This window comes from Anabrus simplex, chromosome 7, assembly GCF_040414725.1.
Source record: "Anabrus simplex isolate iqAnaSimp1 chromosome 7, ASM4041472v1, whole genome shotgun sequence".
Classification (NCBI taxonomy): Eukaryota; Metazoa; Arthropoda; class Insecta; order Orthoptera; family Tettigoniidae; genus Anabrus; species Anabrus simplex.
The window spans coordinates 167,419,801-167,443,606 of NC_090271.1; the positions used below are offsets into that span (position 1 = coordinate 167,419,801).

General features: G+C 37.4%; 1 protein-coding gene across 3 annotated transcripts in view; it reads right to left on the minus strand.

Annotated features, from left to right (window-relative positions):
• The window catches only part of IFT46 (intraflagellar transport 46), a 113,531-nt gene that overhangs the window by 37,421 nt on the left and 52,304 nt on the right, over positions 1–23,806 (minus strand). For all 3 annotated transcript variants that reach the window (XM_067151435.2, XM_067151434.2, XM_067151436.2), the window contains exons 5-6: positions 12,366–12,594; positions 2,444–2,556 (exon numbers count right to left, since the gene is read on the minus strand). In XM_067151435.2, coding sequence (XP_067007536.2) covers positions 2,444–2,556; positions 12,366–12,594 — 342 coding nt within the window. The remainder of the gene's footprint in view (positions 1–2,443; positions 2,557–12,365; positions 12,595–23,806) is intronic.

Below are 23,806 nucleotides of genomic sequence, written 5' to 3' on the forward strand. Positions count from 1 at the left end.
GAGTTAATACTATTTTCGGAAGCCTTATCAGAGACCGATCATCTTACTCACATCATCCCTGTGAGAGAATAGAGACGTGCAACTTTTAGCCTTGTAACCTCAAATTGCAACGGTCAGGTTTTGAGACAAGTGTTATAATATATACCACAGTACTCCTGTACTGCACAAGACATGTAGAATAAGCCGTTTTGACCAATTGTATCTCTTGATTTTTTTCTGATTTTCATATCAAAATCTCCTGACTTTTTGGTTTTGTAAAGTTTGCAGGTATGTTTTACATATTCAAACATCATACCAATGCAAAAAGATTTGAACGATGCAGGATTCAAACCGCCAATGGCACATTCCGTCGATTGCTACGCAAACGCCTAACCACATCCACTATGCTACACTGCTGGAAATATGCTGGTAGTATGATGAGAGCAGAGTACATAGCCATCCGGTTTGGTGTTTAAGACATTAATTACTGCACTGTGACCTAGTTTTATGCACTGATTTCCCTCTTCATTACACCTGGTCACGAGGCATGACAAATTAATATTAACACATTAACATAGTTACATGGTAAAAGGACATTGCACATGATTTCAAGGCATCATGTTTTGCAAACAGATGATATAACATTTCGCTAGGGTTCAGAATAGTGTGCAAAATGTGCTCACTGAACATTAATACCATAAAGTACACCTACAGGGGAATAGCACCCTTAGAACCATGTGCATGTTAGTTGGGCTGCAGCAAACAATATTGGAAGGGGCTGCTGAATTACGCTGTATATAATTATACCAGAGGAAAGAAATACTATACTATATCAGGATTTCATCACAATAAAGCAAGCAAGATACTGAGTGATGAATAACTACATTACAATTCTACACAGGAGTATCTTAATAAATAATGGAAATAACTATCTGACTGAAACTATAGAAATGCAGTTATACTAAATATGCAAATGCGAAGGTAGGAACTTAAATAGTGGCAACTATTTATTTACAACAGATACAAAAGAGTTACATGTTAGCAACTTTTACTGTTATTCAATGTAGTCACAAGCGTTGTGTGTAACCCGTAACCAGCGATGTGGAAGTCGTCGTATACCTTTAGCAGAGCCTGTTCTGTTGATGGTGCGAATGGAGCGGTCTACTGCCTGTCGAATCACTGCAACAGTTCTGAAGTGAATGCTCGTGAATTGTCTGGTTTCGATCACTGTCCAGTAACGCGGCAAGAGCATGCACTTCTTCTTCACTCATAGGATGACCTGCCCGATTAATGTCCGCCACAGTTTGCTGACCATCTTTGAGGTTATTACACAATGTGCCACTGTTCTGTAAGGCAATGCAGATTCCCCGCAAGCCTCTTGAAGACCCTGATGACACTGTTGTGCTGTACAACCTCTGGCACATTCAATCTTGATCCAACTCCGTTGTTACTGTTTGGAAAACATAGTGACAACGTTATGTTAGACCGCTAGCTCACACGTGAATGTGTTTCTCTCGCTTGTGTGCACGCAGGTGATGTGAAAAGGGTGAGTCCATTTGCTCTGAGGTAAGGTAGGTATGTAACCAACGTATGGTATCAGCGACAATATTAGATTCCGTTGCATAGTGTCTCCACAGCAGTCTTGCTACTATTTAAGTTCCAACCCTCATACATAGACCTTCTTCTTCTTCTTCTTCTTCTTCTTCTTCTTCTTCTTCTTCTTCTTCTTCTTCTTCTTCTTCTTCTTCTTCTTCTTCTTCTTCTTCTTCTTCTTCTTCTTCTTCTTCTCATCATCATCATCATAATCATCATTATTATATGCAAATAGAAATGAAAACTGCTGTTAAATGTTGAAATATCCAAAGGTTTATGTAAGGGTTACACAACAATAAAACACACAAGAAAATCTCTAATAAAATAACTACCGGTACACTAAATTCTAAACTTCACTTACATCTACTCTAATTACAACAGGTTAACTGAAACAATAGAAATGTAGTTAGAAATAATTTCCTAGAGATTACCCCACCCCCACTTTGCTACACAAGGATTACACAACAATAAAGAAAGCAAGATATATTGTAATAAAATAACTACACATCATTTCTAAACTGTGTTTAAACATATCCTAATTACAGTAGGTTAACTTAAACAACTGAATAATAGTTAAAACCAAATATTTATTGGACAGATTTTTTTTCTACAAGCTAATAGAAATTTAAAACTGCCCTTAAATGATGATCGATCAAAGGTGCAGAGTACAAGGTACCTATTCCTGTTTGCCTTACACTGTTGGAGCCAACGTAGAAAATTACCATCTTTTCCCTACCCTCCTCCTTCCCTTCCTTTCCTCAACATTTACTGTAATACTTTAACCCTTAACCTACTTCATGAATAACACTCTACTCTACTTCCCTTTTCCTCCACACATTTTACCCACATGCCTAACAACAAAGTAGCTTACTTGGTGTAATGCACTGTTGGAGGAGGCTTGCTGTGATGCAGGTCACTGATATCTTTGATCCAACGGTCTATTGCTCTAGAATTATTCTCAGCATTTTCTACTTTCTTCACCACCTACAATAAGAGTACAATCATTAATTATAAGCAAAGAACTGATGGGTAAAAATGTATTACTAATAACTACCCAACATCTGGAACAGGTAAACATATTATAGGATCAATAGAATCTCTATTTTCTTTGGAAACCTCCATAAGTAAAATTTTATATACAATTTTAAAAGCTCTAAATTATACTTCTTAATTCTTGAAAATTCTATTGTATGTCAGTCACAATTCAAAGTACCATAATATTAAATAGAGAATATTGCAAATGAGATTTTTCTTTTTATGACAAAGAATAGTAAATAATGCTGTCATGCATGCATTTTTATTAAGAAGTGAAAGGAAAATTTTTCTCAATTTTTTATTCATTGAAAGCTTACAAAATACAATCATATTTTCTGATCTTTTAAAAAATACAGTCTATTTGTGCCTCATGAGTCCTCAAAATTAAAAAAAAAAACGACTAACAAATTCTATGCACAACAAATATAGTAGGATCATTGAAGAGAACACACATTTCCACTATACGTAGGCTATAATATGGTATACCAATCATTTATAGACGTATTTTATACGACTCTTGTAGTTGTCAATCAAATTTTTATGTAAGCTTTGTCTTTTGGCAGCCTCTAAATGGGGGGAGCAGAAATAAATATGTTCTCTCTCTTTCTCTCAACTACAGTAACTTGGTAAGTGTGACTTATGTACAGCGGTAACAGTTAAAGAGGTCACACATCTCACATGAAGTCTAAAGTGAAGTGAAAAGTCTCATGCAACCTTAGAGGGGAATAACAAAGGGTGCACTGAATAAGACTCATACTAGGGACCTTAAATTATGGTGTTTACGTGTGCAAGAGGATTATAAAAGTTTTCTTGCATAATATTACTTTCAAATATTAGTTTAATTCTAAAACATTTCCAAAATTGTGTATACAATAGGATATAATGTCCACTTAGAAAATGTACTATTTTTACAATTTAGACTGATGCTTTCCCAGCCCACATAAACCCATTTCTTCCCAATGTTGCATAAACACAACACATGCTTTAACCCCTCTAAAAATCAATGAAATTAATTTTGATGTAAAACTCGTCATATTTATCTTCAAGGCCAACCTTACTCTCACTATTTATATGTTTACATTTTACTGATTGCATTTCACTAGCTTATTAATAACCATCATTCATTCCAACAAGCCACAAACCTACTACACTGGCGTAGCAGGGGGAGAGGTGATACTCCCATGTGGCACGTCCCAGGTGGCGGATAGGGGGGGTCCTAACTGGGTTCCCAGTGGACTTGAGGGAAATAACATACCTCTCGTGGATCAAATACACAATCCCCTGTGGGTGGGGGACGCAGACGAAGAATACACCCACGGTATCCCCTGCCTGTCATAAAAGACAACTAAAATGGGCGACCAAGCGATAATTGTCTTAGAACTACGAAACTACTTTGGATTAGTACCACCACGCGGGGAACACCATGGGTCACTTTTACTTGCGCGTAGTACCAATATCAGATCAAAAATTAGATGTATGGCTTTTCAGGCTTTTGCTCTATTAACCAGCGTTTCGTCTTAGGTCTGACACTAGACTCTTCAGAGTGGGATGTGTCAGACCCCACTGATGCTGGGGTGTATGCAGGTGAACTTATCAGAAGCCTATTTAACAGGCACAATCTGATAACTGCATATGGGAGATAAAACTCCACAATGAAATTAATGCCCGCCTAGCAATTCCGAATGAAAACGCTGGTTAATAGAGCAAACGCCTGAAAAGCCATACATCTAATTTTTGATCTGATTTTTGATATGCTCTATTGGTGGAAAAATATCTAATTCCCTCCATGGGAACTTAGAATTTCCATTAGTACCAATATGTTAGGTACCAAATAGGTTAGTGATTAGAAGCATGCAGGAGCACCGTGCGGTCAGCCCCCCCCACCACTTAGAGTGCACTGTCCGCTTTTACAGTACCTGTGATTAGTACCACTAGATGAATGACACCATGGTTCCGGCTTGCCTATGATTAGTACCCACTATATGAAGAACACCACGGGATAGTACGAGTCCCTGTGGTTAGTACACTTATGTGATGAACACCATAGGTTTGCGTTGGCTGTAAATGGTGTGCCAATGTGTGAAACACCATAGGTCTGTATTACATGTGTGAATTTCATAACCTGTGAGTAGTACCATAATGTGTGGAATACCGCAAGTCTACGCTACTTTTGATTAGTACTGCACCATGACAAATACCATGGTTCTTCTTTCCTAGCGATAAGTACCATTATGAGGGGCTAATGACTTGGATTTTGGACCCCTTTAGACTGCAAGCATCATCGATTCAGTATTGTGCTTTAGAAGCGGTTCCTTGGTCAGTAATACTATTGTTTTACGTCAGTTTCTGTGAATGTGAGGCGGTGCGGGTCTGATCCACTGATTGTATTAAATTCATATCCATCCATTCATTCTTTGCCCTTATGTTTTGAATTCTGGTCAGTGGAGGATTTTGTACTTTTAATTTGTCATTACATTTTGTCTCATTTTGTACCATCAGGGGCTGATGACCTAGATGTTAGGCCCCTTTAAATATCAAGCATCATCATCATCAATTCCAACAAGAAAATTTTATTTGTATTTAAAAAAACTCATATTTTTATGTTTTAGGCATAATGTCATTATAGGCTTTTTACAAATTGATAACCTTATATTTCATCCAGACACAATTTTCTGTAAAAGTATTGGCTCTGCTGGCAACATATTGCATGGTATTGATAGGTGTTGGGTGTACACTACATTTGGAATTCCCCAGCAGATTTGTACATTTTGGTAATAGTAACTACCAACAATGGCATAAAGCCATAACATACTCTGCTGACAGTTCTAACAGTGTAGAGTTATATGTTAGGTAATGTACAGTGAAATAGCTGCTGCTAAGAGAAATCATGGTCTATTTTGTCTGTCTGGACATAGCCGTAAACATGAAAATTCTCAGTGAATATCTGGTACATCTGATTTACTGAAGGGGATCTAAGATCCATGCAAGTAGTTCACATACCTTATTTTGAATTTCTGTTCTTCATTCATAGAATATTCAATAACTTCTTTCTTATAAAGGTTTTTTTTTCTAATGAGCCCAAATTCACAGTAGCACTGTCAATGCCATTAGAAAATAATGGCTACCACCATTTCATGCCTCTAGTCCACTGTTTTCATTTCAGAATGAGTTTCTACCGAATGAAACTACGAACAGCTGAAGGATTAATTGGTATCCTAATACTCAATTACTATCACTCAATTACTATCACTCACTGTAACATAATTTATTTCAGGGTTTTTTAATTGTAAATGATTACTATACCTGGCCTGGGGACTGGGTATTTGTGTCATCCTTAACGTTCCTTTCCTCACATTCAACACTCTACACTTCTGCAATTCCAATTACATGCAGGTTCATATCATATGGTGCAAGTAGGGGCAAAAGATCTCTATAGGTCGATGCCCCAAACTAATAGCAGTTTTAAAACAACAACAACAACAACATAATTTATTAATTTCATCTCCGTGTTGATGATTTACAATGACCAATAAGAATTGGAAAGAATGTTCCTCCTGATCAACACAACTCTTTTTAAATTCATAAACTTTATTCCATACTAGTTTCGGCCCATTTTTGGGCCATCTTACGTGGGGCAGACAGGGAGAAACTTTCACTTGGAACATATAATGCCATAAGACTCAACAGACTTTCAGCTATGGGACAACATATGGTAGCTTCCGATCACAAGTTTAACAGTATTGAAAAAGACCAAGTTTTAAAAGTCATGCAAAAGGGCAACCTGCTCAATATCATGGAAGATTGCTTCATAAATATGGATCAGTACGTTAATGCTGAACATAATTTGAATGAAGCAACAGAGAAGGCTAGTGTACTTTTTTATTCTGTCATTCCTTTCATTTCCACGATATATTCAAAGAAGTATGTCATGCAAAGTAACAAATGGACACAATCCCCTCTCCATGTTCTCCATCCACAAGGTCCTCATATCCTTACGTCATCTGACCCCTTCCTCCTCTGTTTCACAAAGAAGCGAGCAGCAGATAGACACCAATGAGTAGTTCACATATAACACTATCTACAGGTGCTCTGAGAGTTTAAGAGGTCAGTAAGTTTAAACTTGATAATGGGTAAACTCATGTTCCCATTTGATTCATTAATTTATAGTTTCTTTTCTATATTCTTACAGACATCTACTCTATCTTTGGTCAATATTCAAGATACATTTCTCATTTATTAGAATTCTCTTATACAACTTTGGCTATTTATATCACAATTGGAATTGCAGGATGTCTTCTCTCATTGTACAACAAGTTGGCTATTCAATAGTATTCAACATTGTTTTAAGTTAAAAAATCCTGTTATAAACAGATCAAAGTTCGTCAACTTGTCTGGTAGTAAAAAATGTATATTTTATATTTAACAACCTTGTGATGCTTCCGCTAAACTACAATTTTATCCAGGGCGAATAAAATGGTTTATAGCTTAGACTGTAGTATCTTATTCCCCGACTCTATATACCGATTTTCATTAAATTCTGTTAACAAGGTTTGTGAACAAGTCAAATGAACATAGTGTGATTTGATTGTACTTAATAGAAATTTGGACATAGTTTAGACATACCAATATACATCACATTTGATAATGAACATGGACAGTCAAACTAATATTCAATATGGGTCAATATAGACTATAAATTGAACAACATATTACATTGTATTACAAAAAATCATAATCAAGTCTATTAATCTTAGTTTTAAAACAGTGCGTCAGAGTAGGGATCGAATAACTGGAATACTATGAAGAAACAGTGTGTTACGTACCAGCTCTATCAGAAAATTATGAACCAGAGGAATGGCATGCTAAAGAAGAACGTTTTCTAACTCCCCAGCTATTTCCCGCCAATATTTAGTCAGGCTATTATACTCGGTATGTAGCAGTAATCCCATCCATCGGAGTTGAGAGGCAGCATAAGAGACAAATAACATCACAACAAACAATGGTCAATGTAATGTTATTGTTGATCAATGTTATGCGCTTTCGATATTGTAGGCATTCGCATTTAGTTTTCTTCCAACTATGAAATACCACTCATCATAGTGGTACGGTAAAACTGAATATAACATAAATGATCATAAATTGCATTCTCTGTAACCCTTGTTATGTAGTACTTATCGATAAGTCCAAAAAAATAGGTATTTAAAAATGAAATTTCGGGCGCCTTCCGCTAAACTACAATTTTATCCAGGGTGAATAAAATGGTTTATAGCTTAGACTGTAGTATCTTATTCCCCGACTCTATATACCGATTTTCATTAAATTCTGTTAACCCATTTTCTCATGGCTCGGTGTCGATATGGACTTAGCAACAAAAATACAAATTCATGAATATCTGTGTTATCATAGCCGGTACGATAAAAATGTGTAAGACATAAATGGTCGCAAATTTAATTCTATATAACTTTGGTTATGTAGTATTCATTGATACGACCACTAATAATATATATACTTGAGAATTAAATTTTTGGCCTTCCCCTAAACTACCATTTCACTCAGCGTGAATAAAATTATTTGTAGCTTAGATTGTATCGACTTATTCCCCGACTTTGCATACCAATTTTTATTAAGATAGGACCACCAATAACATAAATGTTTGAAAATTAAATTTTAGGCTTTCCTCTAAACTACCATTTTTATCAGCATGAATAAAATTATTTATAGCTTAGATTGTAGCGACTTGGCATACCGATTTTCATTAAATTCTCTTTAGCCGTTTTCTAGTGATGCGTGTACATACATACATACATACAGACAGACAGACAGACAGACAGACAGACAGACAGACAGACAGACAGACAGACAGACAGACAGAAATTACGCAAAAGTAAAAAGTGCATTTCCTTGTTACTGTGGAAATGACCAATACAGAAATACCATTCTTTTCAAATTCTGAGCAATGTACAGACTCTTATTTTATATATATAATTTTCACATACATAGCTGTATTAATGTATTCATACAAACTTTCAATAAATTTTAATGAACTACAGTAGTCTCGGTTATCCGACCTAAACGGGACCTGAAGTATGTCGGATCAGCGAAAATGTCGGAAAATACAGAATTACTTTGAAAATTAACTAAAACACACAGGAAGGCCATACTGTATTACTAAAACAATAACATGTTTTACAGCACTCTATTTATTGAATTATCAATTCAATAGTACAGTACATGCAGTATTGAACGAAAACATTCCAAATATCTTACGAAAAGAAACTTGCCAACAATCAAGAATGACAAGGAGTTTCTGCCGATATTTCCTCTTCAGTGTTTCCAGCACACCTTGGTCCACTGGCTAGCATAACGACGTCATGTTAGGAGAGAGGAACATGAATTTGATGTCACCACTTCTAAGTTGCTGTTTATTTGGGTGTGATGGAGCATTGTCTAGTTGAAGAAGACGTTTTCTAGGGAGATTGTTTGAAGCTAGACATTTTTCTACATCTAGAACAAACTGTGTAACAAAACAGTCTTTAAAGATGTCAGCAGACATCCAGGCAGCCTTCTGATTCGTGTAATGGACTGGAAGAGCATTAACAGAAATATTTTTAAATGCCCTAGGCTTCTTTGCTTTACCAATCATAAGCAATTTTCCTTTTAAGTACCCAGTAACATTACTACAGGCAAGAACAGTAAATCTTTCCTTACTACGCTTGTAGCCAGGTGCAGACGTCTCGGCTTGGGCTGCGAGAGTTTTTGATGGCAGCATCTTGAAATGTTGCCCAGTCTCATCACAATTAAAAATCTGATAACCGGTTAATCCTTCAGCAAGTATTATTACTTGACATTCCTTTTCAAATTTCACAACCTCATCGGATTTAGCTGACAGTTTTTCTCCACAGATATTAAGCTGCCTAATGCTGTGCCGTTTTTTCCACCGATGAAGCCACCCAGCACTGGCAGTAAATTTAGGGTCCCCTTCATTAAACTCCTTCTGGAAATACACCGCCTTTTCTTGCAGAGTGGGGCCAGATATTGGCAGGCCCTTTAGTCTCCACCAAAAGTTCAAAATTAAGTCTACCAATGTCGGATAACATGGAATGTCAGATAAGCGAAGGTCGGTTGAGCGAGACTTTACTGTATGTGTTATCATATTAACTCCCCCTCCACCATGTTTTACTGTATGTTTGTCCAAGAAGTTTTAATGTATGCTAATTTGTGTTTTAAGTGTTTATTTATGTATCTATTAAGCTGAAGATGGTCCACAAAAGGGCCAAAACTAGTACTGAATAAAGTTTATTCATGTAAATAGAGTTGTGTTGATCAGGAGGAACATTCTTTCCAATTCTTCTTTGTCATTATCACTCACTGTCTCAGTCAAAATTTTATTGGAGTTTGGATGCTGAAAAAAGAGGTACTTCTCGTACAAAAAACAATGTCACAAAATAGATTTGATGAAATGAAGGATGTCTCCCTTTGTAACGATGCCGAATTAGGCAAGTCTGATTTCTCCAAGTACCGAACAAGTTGGCCGTGCGGTTAGGATCGCACATCTGTGAACTTGTGTTCGAGGGATAGTGGCTTCGAACCCCACTGTCGGGAGCCCTGAACATGGTTTTCTGTGGTTTCCCATTTTCCCACCAGGCAAATGCTGGGGCTGTGCCTTAATTAAGGCCATAGCTGCTATCTTTCCACTCCTAGGCCTTTCTTATCCCATCATCACCATAAGACCTATCTATGTCGGTGCGACAACGAAAGCAACTAGCATAAAAAACTACCATTTCACTCAGCGTGAATAAAATTATTTATAGCCTAGATTGTACAGTGCATCAATCCCCGACTTAACATACCAATTTTTATTAAATTCTCTTTGGTCATTTTCTCATGATGCCCGTGCAGACAGACAGAAATGACAGAAAATTAAAAAGTGCATTTCTTTGTTACTGTGGAAATAATCAATACAGAAATGCCATTCTTTTTAAATTCTGAGCAATGTACAGACAAAACACTTATTTTATATTTATAGATTATGTTGCTGAGGATGTGGCAAGCAGTGTTACACAAATGCCTGATTTTATTTTTTCCACTTTGATTTTCATGCAGATCATGCACAAAATATTAAGAGAAAATAACAATGAGGTATTAGTACGTAGTTTGAGGGGAATGCTGTTAAGTATGTATAACTCAGAATTAGGTACAAGATAGACCATTTGATTTTAAAATTTCTAGAAAAACTTATAAATTCTTGCATTGCTATACTTTATATTTCAGATTTGTTAATCTACTATATACACCTTTAAATGAACTTTCTCTTCTCTGAGACTATTTTTTTTGCCCTGAGCATCATCACCTTCTCACGTTTATGGAGGGTTGACAGAACACCCAGGCTCAGTTTATGATTTTTTTGTTTTGCTAGTGGTTTAACGTCGCACTAACACATCAAAGGCTGGGCTGAGTGGCTCAGACGGTTGAGGCGCTGGCCTTCTGACCCCAACTTGGCAGATTCGATCTTAGCTCAGTCCGGTGGTATTTGAAGGTGCTCAAATACATCGGCCTCGTGTCAGTAGATTTAGTGGCACATAAAAGAACTTCTGCAAAACAAAATTCCGTCACCTTGGTGTTTCCAAAAACCGTAAAAATAGTGGAACGTAAAACAAATAACATTATCATTATCATCATCATCATCATCATCATTATTATTATTATTAACACATCAACGATTTTTGGCTACAGAAAGATGAGAAAGGGCTAGAATTGAGTGGGTAGCAGCTGTAGCTTTAATTAGTTCAGGGTTTAAGACCAGATATCCTTCCTACTGCCAGGAGCTAGTTCTAGTGAGAATTCCATCCAAAATAATTGGGATTCAAATCCAGGACACTCAGGTTGGGAGTGGAGTAGCTAGACCTCTATATCAGCACTCCCCGTTCTCCTCCTCACAAAAATAAATTTTCTTTAGTTTATTGGGATTACTTCTTGGTTGCTGGAGCCACCCTAGATCTTGTTTTGCTTTTGAAAGGAGGTTTAATGGTAGATGCCCTTCCTAATGTCATGTGATATTTCAGGGTAAAATTGCAATGTAGTCCCAGAATTCAAACATTGGATTCTAGGCATAAAGTAAGCAGTTAAGCCACTGCCCTGATTATGCTCTCCAATATTACATGATAAAATCTTTAATTATATTTGTAAGAAGTGTGGGCATACCAATTTCTCCAACAATTCACCACTACTTGATTAATAGATTATTTTTCTTATATCTGTGTCATCTGCTAAGATCAGACTATGGAGACAAATCACTCAGTTCCTCAAATTCAATATTAGTAAAAAATAAGCTATGTGATACATGATCTCTTAGTGAAAGATATTCAAGTACACTAAACTCTAGAGGTCATATCAGGAAAAATATTTGGTATCATATCTCACCTTTCATATTTCTTCAATTCCCAACCTAGCCATTCAGTGCCAGTCATAAGATTGCTTTCTGTTTGCCATTAAATAGCTTCTCTAATAATTATAAGAAGCTTCTAGTAAGGTACTATTTGTTTCATATCTAATAGGCCCTATTACTACAGTATGTCTGACTCCATGACATAACTGGTTAGCACGCGCACGCACGCACGCGCGCGCGCGCACACACACACACACACACACACACACACACACACACACACACACGTGTAGGGAGCCCATGCGTGGTGGCCATATACCATTATATACCTGATACTATTATAATGCCATTGCAGTAATGAAGTTGAACATACCACACTCTTTGCAGATGACTGTTTTGCTACAGCTCGAAGTTGCAAGTGCAGGACTGCTGGTTCACTCTGGTTAGCACATGGTTCATCCAGCACTTGCAGACCTATGCTATCACTCTTCCCATCTGGTCTTGGGATCTTCAGAAAGGCATCTATATCACCCACAGCAGGGATGAAATCGGGTACAAATGGCCGCAGCTTGTAGTCCAGCTCTATGTTTTGAGGTGTATATCTGTGAAACAGATATTCAGCCATATTGAAATCTCTCCTTTTTTTTAATAAGTTGATCTGCAGTTTTTATAGTTGTATAACTAAAATAAGAAATCCAAATACAAGCTTATCCAGGATTGTGTTTTACCTTGAATAAATCAAGGAACTTCTTCACAAATGACAGAGTTTTTCAAAGAGCAAACTGCCAAATGACTAGACATAGTAAATATATGAAAAATGCTTGGCAATAAAAGGAGAAATAAAAAGTTAACAGTTTTGCATCCCATTAACTATTTTTACAGTTTTCAGACACCTTAAAGTGCTGGAATTTATCCCACAGGAGTTCTTTTACAATCTGGTAAATCTACCAATATGAGACTGATGTATATGAGCATCTTCAAATATCACCGGGCTAAGCTATGATAGCCCGCAAATTTTGGCTCGTAAAGCTAGCACTTCTACTGCCTGAACCACTCAGGCTGGTGAGAAAGAATAGGAGGCAGATAAATCTCTTAACAATCACAGCCAATGTGTGTGTGTATAAAACTGTTTTCTGTATGCACTTTTTGAATGATGCTTGGTTTTTATATCGGAGCCAATGATGGCCAATGTCTTTCACTTCAATATACGTCTGTTCATCTGGTACAGGAAAACAACTGAGAGGAATTTCATGAAATTAGGTATTTATGTTAAGAATAAGGGCAATTAAGATTTTAACCACTCATTTTGATTCATATTAATGGGAAGGGGAGATTGAGGGGAAGGTCTTATTAAAGGGAACAAAAAAGATTTGCTAATCTTTCCTATTAATAACAGCCTAACTAAAAAAATGTGTTTTACTAAGGTTATAGTAAAAGTTATTTCTCATTATCTATCTCCTGTAGATTTTTTCGCATGACAAGTAAAGAAACGACATGTCTTAGCATTGGGCAAAATGTCACTGACCCATTATTGCCTTGACAACTTCATGACATAGTGATAGTTGTTATTGTTTAAAAGAGTAAGAGATTAATTATATCATTAACCAGAGAGAAAATGTCTTAAACCACAGACTAGTTAAGGGTACAGTCACCTAAGAGAGGATCTAGCCATGAGTAATTATTAACTATAGAGTGTCTGTATGTATGTTCAGTCCGTCAGTGATTCCGCTGGTGGGATCCTCAACAGCTCTGCCAACAGCTGTCATAGATGGCCTACGCATCACTGAAGAGGCATACTAGGGAAATGAGGAGCGAGGTAGTTTCCCGTTGCTTTCCTCACCAAGCCAGAGTTCCTATTACATATCAGTCTGCCAAGCCCACTGAAATGCATACACCAACCAACCCTATGAGCAACATTTTCACACCATTCATAGCAGGGACTGGCTGTATAAGGATTGGCATTACTAGCATCGCTCATATCTCAGTCACTTTCATATTGTCAAAGCCAAGGATAAGACAGAGACAGATCTATGAAAGTAACAAAATTGCTCTAGCCTATACCAGAAGACATAGTGCACTGTAAACATTAGGTCCTGCCAGCAAAGGCATATAGAGTGTCTACTTATGTTTAAATGTAACTGTGGCTGTTAAGAGAAGATCATCTTGACAACTTCAATCTTGAGCATGTTCATGTAGTTATTTCAGGCAAATCAGATATAAAACTATGTAGTCATAATATCCAGATCGCCCTCTGTAACAGCATAGTGAAGCCAACATGTTATTATGATAGTGTTGGCTAGTATAAAAAGCACAATGCTGTTTGTTCACCAAAAAGAATTGCTAGAATAATGGGTAAGCCAGAGGGGCTTAAGTGCCTTTGAATGTAGACGAGTTATTGGCCGCTACGTATGTAATAAGTCTGCCAGGGATATTCTAAAACTGTTCTCCAGCTGCCCAAGTCTAACAGTTAGTAATGGGATTGGAAATGGAAACATGAAGGCATAACCATCACAAAAACACAGCTGCTATATGACATTTAGTAACAAACAGGGACCCTTGAGTACTGAATGTGACTAATGAAATTTGTGAAACATCGACCGAAATAATGGCCTGCATGTTTTGAGGTGTTACTAAACATCCAGTCAGCCAGCACCATGACTATACAGTATGTTGAGAGTGAAGAGGCTTGGGGTTCCATGATTGAACAACATCCCAGAAACCAAATAGTCCTCCAGTGAATGGTAAGTGTTGCCTAAAGTAGTGTAAATCATGATGCCACAGAGTACTGGATAACTGAAACGAGCAATTTGAAGTGATGAATCATGCTATACCATTGGAAGTCTGATGAGGATGTTCTGGGTGATGTAAATGCCTGGAGAACAATACCTGGAGGAAGAGCTGACATTTCATTGTGAGGGTTATTATTTATTTAGCATATGGCAACACACTGGAATATATAACAATATATAAATCATATACTAAAATAACTAGGGCCTTATTACTATTAGCCATGAAACTTTTCATGGAATGGTCTCAATCATCTTATGTATGTGTTGTTTTTTTTGTAAAGAACATCAGCACACATACTGTGTATGACAACAAAGATCCTGAAGTTTACAAAAACGCTAGTAGACGTAATGTTAATTCATGGAAATCTAAGTATGGAATGGTATGAGAATATTTTGGCGAGTTGTGTTCTGTGCACAGAAGAAGACTAGTTTGATGATTGACTATTGTTTGTATCAGCTCCCAGCCATAAAGAATCACCCATGTGACTATACTTTATGGACATTACAATTCCTGATATTGACTGGCCATCCGAGAGCACTGACCTGAATTCCACAGAATATTTTTTGGAATAATTAGAATGCCAAAGTTACATTAGACACTGATGACCCACAACACAAATTGCTCTTACTACAGCTCTTCAAGGAGAATGGCCAGCTAATTCTCCAGATGCATTCAGACACCTGGGGATAAATTTCCCAAGCAGAGTTAGGCATATGTCCCGTACTAGAAGTTTGTAGTAGACCCCAATTTAAAGTATGTGTTGAAGTACTTCTGATAAGATAGTGCATTGCAATTATGAACCAAACAAAGCTCACAACTAGTAAAAGCCACAAAATCTGGAAAAGAATTTTGTATCAAAGGCCATGATGCATTTTCAAGTTTGACCAACCACCTCAGAGAATAGGGTAAACCACACAAACCTCTGAGCTACTGGAACATCAGTGTCCTTGTTTAGATAAGAAAACATGGTAGTCCATGATCTTAAGTTTCAAAATGCTATCAGAAGTTACAGTATTCAAACTAGACTGCCTGCTGTTACAAACTGAGTAAGTCTATTGTTGGAGGTCACTTTCCTGATAAAATTGCTACAGATATTTTTCTATTTGTTTTATGTCGCACTGACACAGACAGGTCTTATGTGACAATGAGATAAGGAACATAGAAGTTTGACACTATGAAAAATTGACTTTAGAAGAAGTAGATACATATCGAAATTCACAGTCTTGATGATAAATATTTGTTTCAACTTACATTTTAACTAAGGCAATACTTTACATATACAGTAGAGTCTCGCTCAACCGACCTTCGCTTATCCGACATTCCGTGTTATCCGACACTGGTAGACTTAATTTTGAACTTTTGGCGGAGACTAAATTCTGGGACACCCGGTGTGGAGGGTGCGACCGTGGAAACACCACTGGGCTGACTGCTGGTGGTAGGACCGGTATTTTCACAAGGACAGGTGCAACGAGTCTTCAGTCATTGTTCAGTGTAGTATTCGTTGGGTGCAGATGTTATAGTTTTGATATCCTCTGTTAGTATGGTGAGTAAACCAAAGAAAGTGATTGTTTCTATGGAAGACAAGTTGTGTGTGTTAAAAAAGACTGGACAAAGGGGAAACTCTTCAAAAAGTGGCTTCAGATTATGGTGTTGGACGTGTTACTGTGGGGGAAAAAAAAAAAAAAAAAAAAAACAAGGGAAGAAACTGAAAAGTGGTAATCTACCAGAGCAACAAGTGATGCACTCTGGTTGGATCCTCAACAGCTCTGCCATCAGCTGTCATAGATGGCCAAGGCATCACTGAAGAGGCGTACTAGGGAAATGAGGAGTGAGGTAGTTTCCCGTTGCTTTCCTCACCGAGCCAGAAGTTGCTATTACATATCAGTCTGCCAAGCCCACTGAAATGCATGCACCAACCGACCCTATGAGCAACATTTTCACACCATTCATAGCAGGGACTGGCTGCAGAAGAAATGGTTTTACTAGCATCGCTCATACCTCAGTCACTTTCATATTGCCAAAGCCAAGGATAAGACAGAGACAGATCAATGAAAGTAACAAAATTGCTCTAGCCCATACCAGAAGACATAGTAAACCCTAGGTCCTGCCAGTAAAGGCATAAATTGTGAGTATGAAAAAGTAAGTGAAGCACTATTTCTTTGGTTCACTCAAAACTGGGAAAAGGGCCTGCCAATATCTGATCCCACTTTGGGAGGAAGGGCGGTGTATTTCCAGAAGGAGATTAATGAAGGGGACCCTAATTTTACTGCCAATGCCGGGTGGCTTGATCGGTGGAAAAAATGGCACGGCATTAGGCAGCTTAATATCTGTGGGAAGAACTGTCAGTTAAATCCGAAAAGGAATTTCAAGAAATAATTCTTGCTAAAGGATTAACCGGTGATCTGATTTTTAATTATGATGAAACTGGGCTAAATTTAAAGATACTGCCATCAAAAGCTCTCGTATCCCAAGCCGAGATGTCTGCACCTGGCTACAAGCGTATTTAGGAAAGAGTTATTCTTCTTGCCTGTAGTAATGTTACTGGGAACTTAAAAGCAAAATTGCTTATGTTCAGTAAAGCAAAGAAGCCTTGGGCATTTAAAAACATTTCTGTTAATGCTCTTCCAGTCCATTACATGAATCAGAAGGCTGCCTGGATGTCTGCTGACAACTTTAAAGACTAGTTTTTTGTGCAGTTTGTTCCAGATATAAAACATTTCTAGCTTCAAACAATCTCCAAAGAAAAGTTCTTCTTCTACTATACAACTATCCATCACACCCAAATGAAGAGCAACTTAAAAGTTGTGACATCAAAGTTATGTTCCTCCCTACTAAAGTGACGTCATTATGCCAGCCAATGGACCAAGGTGTGCTGGAAATATTGAAGAGGAAATATCGACGGAAACTCCTTTCCTCCTGATAGAGGAAATGGACAATGACAACGACATGATAGAAACGTTAAAACGAACAACATGAAAGACATTGCATACTGGATAGCGCAGTCTTGGGAAGAAGTTGAAACAACAACATTAGCAAAGTCTTGGAACATATCGTTGAGTGAGGTTGAACATCGAGAGGAGGTGGTAAAAGAAGACATGGAAAACATTGTTCCCTTACTGAATTGCATCCTGGCTGTGAAGATGCTATGACTCAAGATGTGAGTAAGTGATGTGCACAAGATCAGCTGTTTGAACTAACTGACCCTGATATTATTGATTTTATGAATGCTAAAGAAAATTAGGACGATGAAGAAGAAGAAGAACGAGGCATTGCAGAACAAAAGGAGAAAAGGATGTCTCACAGTGAAGGATTAAGTGAATTGGAAATGGCATTAACCTACATTGAGCAACAGCCGGAAGCAAGCGCAACAGAGGTGTTGATTTTTCGTCGATGGCGGGATCTCGCAGCAAGAAAACGTGAATCAGCAGGCAAGCAGACATTGTTGACAAGTTCCTTTTCGTAAGACATTTGGAATGTTTTCGTTCAATACTGCATGAACTGTACAATTGAATTGATAATTCAATAAATAGAGTGCCGTAAAAAGTGTCATTGTTTTAGTAATAGAGTATAGCCTTCCTGTTTGTTTTAGTTCCTTTTCAAAGTTATTCTGTATTATCCGACATTTTCGGTCATTCGCCGTGCTCCAGGTCCCGTTTAGGTCGGGTAATCGAGACTCTACCGTATGCTCAATTCTACATCTCATCAAAATTATAAATGATTTTAAGTGTATGTACACTTTGCAGTGATATAAAGAATATCAAATGACTTCTCCTCCTCCTGTACTACAACAACATTATGTATATACGCCCAATTCCACATCTCATCAAGACTGTGAATTTCGATTTGTATCTACGCTTTTGAATACTACGAAGAATATTAAAGACTTCTTCCTCTCATATATTCCTGCAGCGAAGTGAACTAATTTCTTACAACAAAAGTGTTTTCATGAAATTCTAAAAACAATTTTTCATAGTGTCAAACTTCTATATTTTAAGACTATCTTTAAAACCACAGTGTTTCAAATACTTTGTTCTACACGCGATATGGCTGAAAATGACCTTTAAATAGGTCGAAACTAGTCCCATTAAATGTTTATTTAATAAACACTATTTAATTTGTATTGAAAAGGTGGAATTAACTCACTTGTTATTTTTAATTTGGACAAATCAAGGATGCAATAATATGATATGAAATGAAGTGTCGTATGGCTTTTAGTGCCGGGATATTCCAGGATGGGTTCGGCTCACCAGGTGCAGGTCTTTCTATTTGACGCCTGTAGGCGACCTGCACATCATGATGAGGATGAAATGATGATGAAGACAACACATACACCCAGCCCCCGTGCCATTGGAATTAACCAATTAAGGTTAAAATCCCTGACCAGGCCGGGAATCGAACCCGGGACCCTCTGACCCAAAGACCAGTACGCTGACCGTTAAGCGAACGAGTCGGACCAATAACTGATATCTGTGACACTGATAAACTAGTATAATCTTCAGACCCACACGTCATGGCAGTTCATAATTTAGTTGCTTCTTAAAAATATTAAAAATTATATTTTCTTGAGTTGCTAGCCCCTTGGTGTGGGGGTACCATGCCTACCTCTTACTCAGAGATCCCAGGTTCAATTCCAGACCATTCCAGGGATTTCAAATCTGAACCGAGCCTTGCGAGACCAACTGAAGAGCTGTCTTCTATGAGAGGGAGCAGACCCAGTCAAGAAAGCAAAGGAATACAAACAAGGATGTCTTCAAGCTGACCAAGTGGCACTCCAGTTTCTGTAGGCCGCCAGGCTGGCCAGCAGTCATTTTGACACAAGCCAAGGCCCTAACGGGCTGTTGTAAAACGAGTTCGAGGTTTTATTTTCTTCATTCAAATTTAAAATTAAATCATTTAATCAAATTGGTAATTAAATTGTTGATCATAGGAAACCACATGTCTTATTGATAACCATTAATGGTCAAACCATAAGTGAGAGTTGTATAAAATTACAATGTACTGTATAAATTAATCTCTTTCTTGTCCTCTTAAGAATATTACAACAAACAACTCAAGATATTTCTTCTTGTTGCAGAGGAAGGAGAAAAGGAAAAAAGGAAATATGATGACAGAAAATGGGACTGCCAAGAACCTTCCAGATAATTCTACTACAGAATCGAGCTCTCAGTTAGAAGTGCAATCTTTTAATCTATCAAAAGGAACTATCATCCTCTTAAGTAGTCCTATTTCCACAATTCAAACTACTAGGAAAATTTTAGACAGTGAACCAGCAAAGAAGGAGCCTCAAGTGTGCAAGATATTGACTGAGTTTCAGGAGAGAACTTTGACTGTTAAAAATGAATCATCTGGAGGAATTGACTCGCCCAGTATTCATTATTCTACTTCAGATCAGGAAGGGAAGTTCTTCCTGGTGTCCTCGCAAGAAAGCAAAATTGCAGAAGATGGTACACGGAAAAGAGAGATGCGACTACTGAAGAACAGAGAGGCAGCAAGGGAGTGTCGCAGGAAAAAGAAAGAGTACATAAAGTGTCTTGAAAACCGTGTGGCTGTTCTAGAGAAACAAAACAAGGAACTAATACTTGAGCTGAAAAGTCTTCGAGAACAGCTGTCCCATCAAGATTTTAAGTGAATATTTGTATTCCAGACACAAGCAACAATGATTTCATATTTTCAGTGCCTTTATTTCTGTTGGTGATTTTAGTTTCAAAGTGTACATAATAAGGACAGAACAGATACTATAATAACTGCCTTGTTTTTATTTTAATGTACTTGTGATATGATGGATAGTTTTCAAATCTAACATACCATTTAAAGATTTTTAATGAATTATTTTTCCTAACTATGGTTATGTCTAGGTGTAGAGCTATCTATTGACCTTTATGCACGGAACTGAGTATGTTATTTTTTTATTATTAAATGATATCTTTTGTACACACCACTTTCTTTTCTTCCACATTCAATTTGAAGAGTTTAGTTAAAACACTGACAAACACAGTAAAGATGTTCTGACTAGTTTTGAGAATACATAATGCATTAGGTTTAATAAGAGTTATGAATAAAACTCCATAACCTCTCAATCTGGAAAAGACTCTAGTATGTTTATATTCTTAATTTCATGAGAAATAACACCAAGAAGAAGAAGACGACTTCTATTTTATAGATTATTCCCATGAATTATTGCCTTTCTTCATGTCCTTGCACAGGTAAAATTCTTTTATAACTGTTACAGTAATTGAAGGGTCACTTACTAGTTTCAAGGCATTGTGCATGAACTCAACTTTGTCATCACTTAACAAGATTAGTTTTTATTCCTGTGATCAATGCACTTAATTAAAAAACATTACACTCGAAAATATGAGTTACTTTGGCAAATCATACATTCCTATTGTAAACTGAATGTTGAAGAAAGTATGACTTACAAACTATAATATTAAATAATTCTGGAGCTATTCTCATATGTTCTTGTAAGTGAACATTGAACGTCGCCAGTCCGAAGATGAGCATGTGCAGTGTCTTTCATTGTGGACAATTCATTGGTACAGAGTTTTATTTCTGGAGAGGCTGTTACTGTGTCAGATTTTCTGGACTGTAATTAAAGGAAAGAGATGTTATTGCTTTTAAACTGTCTCAAAAAAAAAGAAAAGTTCCAAAACTAAACTCAATGAACTCATTTTTTTGGAGAAAGTCCCTAAAATTTGTTTTCTTATGAAGACACAAAATTTGTCCTTTTCTTTATTTAGAAAGTATTGAATAGTGATGTAGTCTAACATACCAGCTGTCACAGTCATGCAGGATATCAGACATTCTTACTGTGTTTTACAGTTCTAGCTCCAAAGTCATGGCCATTTGTGTGAATTTTTCACACTGATTCTTCAAACTCATAATGAAGTATCAATATTCAGTAATATGTACCAATATGTGAATGACTTAGAGGGGAGGGATGTAACAGGAATGGTATCTATTACACTGTGTACTGCAATTTCTAGTAAGTGTTCAAAGTATGGATAACTACAACACAATTATAAATTCTCTGGTAAGAAAGCTAACAGGAACAAAATATACATATAGGAAAATGATGATGATGATGATGATGATTACGACGACGACTTTCAAAAAGAAAACGTGTCATTCTATTTTAAATAAGTTCTTTTTTTCTTTTCTTTCAGGTATAGCTGTTGTTAATCGTTTCCTTTTTCAGATAATTTCTAACTTTTATTTAATCAAAAATTAGTTTTGATTCCAGAACCTAAAAGTTACAAACCAGTGAAACAATCATCAAACATGGTTTGATGGTTCCAGGTGTGAACTGTTGTAGTGGAGATATTGCTGATGGTTGGTAGGTTGCATGTGTACAGAGGTACTGATTCTGCCATTCTGGAGGTGGAGGTTGACATTAAGTGAAGTGTTTACATAGTGAAATGGACACTGTAATTAGAGTTAAGGAAGTGCAAGAATGAGTCAAGTAGGTTTACTTCATGGTGCCACAAGAGAAAGATATCATCAATTAACCACCACCTGACTAGGGGCTGGATAGGCTCGGTAGCAAGGAAAACCTTCTCAAGTTTTCTCATGAAGAGGAGGCATAAGATGGTTAAATGGCATTATATGTATCATAAAAGATTACTGCTGCTCCCTAGTAACTGTAATATAAATTTACTGCTCCATCTCAGGCAATATCACCAAAAACAGCTTTGTCCAGTCTGTGAGGCAGTTTTACTACGCCGATTTCCTTCCTTCCTTCCTTCTTTATTCTTTCCGGAATTACCTGCCAGTGAATCATCAGGCACTGATAAGGTTTCCAAGTTCAGTCAACTCTGAGTAATCCTAAAATCAAATCACTAAATGACTGTACTTAGCAGGTTGCACACTGTTCATCATCATCATCATCATCATCATCATTTTCCAGCTCCAGTTTCCCGGGTGTGGTATACAAGCACTCGCCACTTCTTCCTGTCAGAGTATAGTTGCTGTTCCTCTATGTCCTCCCACTTGACGTTCTTCTTGCTGACCTCCGATTTCACTATGTCTATCTATCAATTCCTTGGCCTCCCTACTAGCCTCTTGCCTTTCACTTCTCTGTCAAACTAATTCCTTGCTGGTCTCGTTCTGTCCATCCTCATAAAACGTGCAAACCATTGTAGCCTGCGTCTTCCTAAAAGCTCGGTAACAGGTATTTTGATGCCAGCATCCTTCCTGTTTGCTTCATTCCTAATCTTGTTTTTTCTGGTCTTTTGGTTTATTGTTCTGATGAATTTAATTTCTGTTGACTGGATTATACCATTAGCCTTGTTATGTAGCATACGTGTGTCGAGTCCATGGGTGAGACTTGGAATGAAGCAGGTATGAAATAGGGTCAATTTTGCTTTCTGGGGTATTTTACAATCTGGTGAAAAATACTGTGGGGGTTATAAACCCTAGCACCTCTATGGTTAGGGGTTGGGAGGGAATGTCATAAAGAAATCATCAAAAAGTCCAATATTAGTATCAAATCCATAGTTTATGGAGCCACTGAGATGAATAGTGTTGCTCTGGATGCCAATTTAAGTCTCCATCAGCATTAGGGCTGAAAAAGAAGTCCAAAATGACTGAGATTATGGATGAATGGTGTACGTTTCACCATAGCTCTTGACCAGACTTGGTGCACAAATGACTTACCATCTGCAGAAAAATAATGAGGAGGGTTGGGGGTGAGGAGGGAGTAAAATGAAAAAAATATTAAAGAATGACCAATATTAGTGTTTAATTCATACTTTTGAGGGTCGCTGAGATGAAATGTGACATTCTGGATGCCATTTAAGCCCAAGTTCAGCATCCATCGGCACGGGGTCAGAAGAGTTGAAACGTATGTATGTTCAGTCCGTCAGCGATTCCGCTGGTGGGATCCTCAACAGCTCTGCCATCAGCTGTCATAGATGGCCTAGGCATCACTGAAGAGGCATACTAGGGAAATGAGGAGTGAGGTAGTTTCCCGTTGCTTTCCTCACCGAGCCAGAGTACGTATTACATATCAGTCTGCCAAGCCCA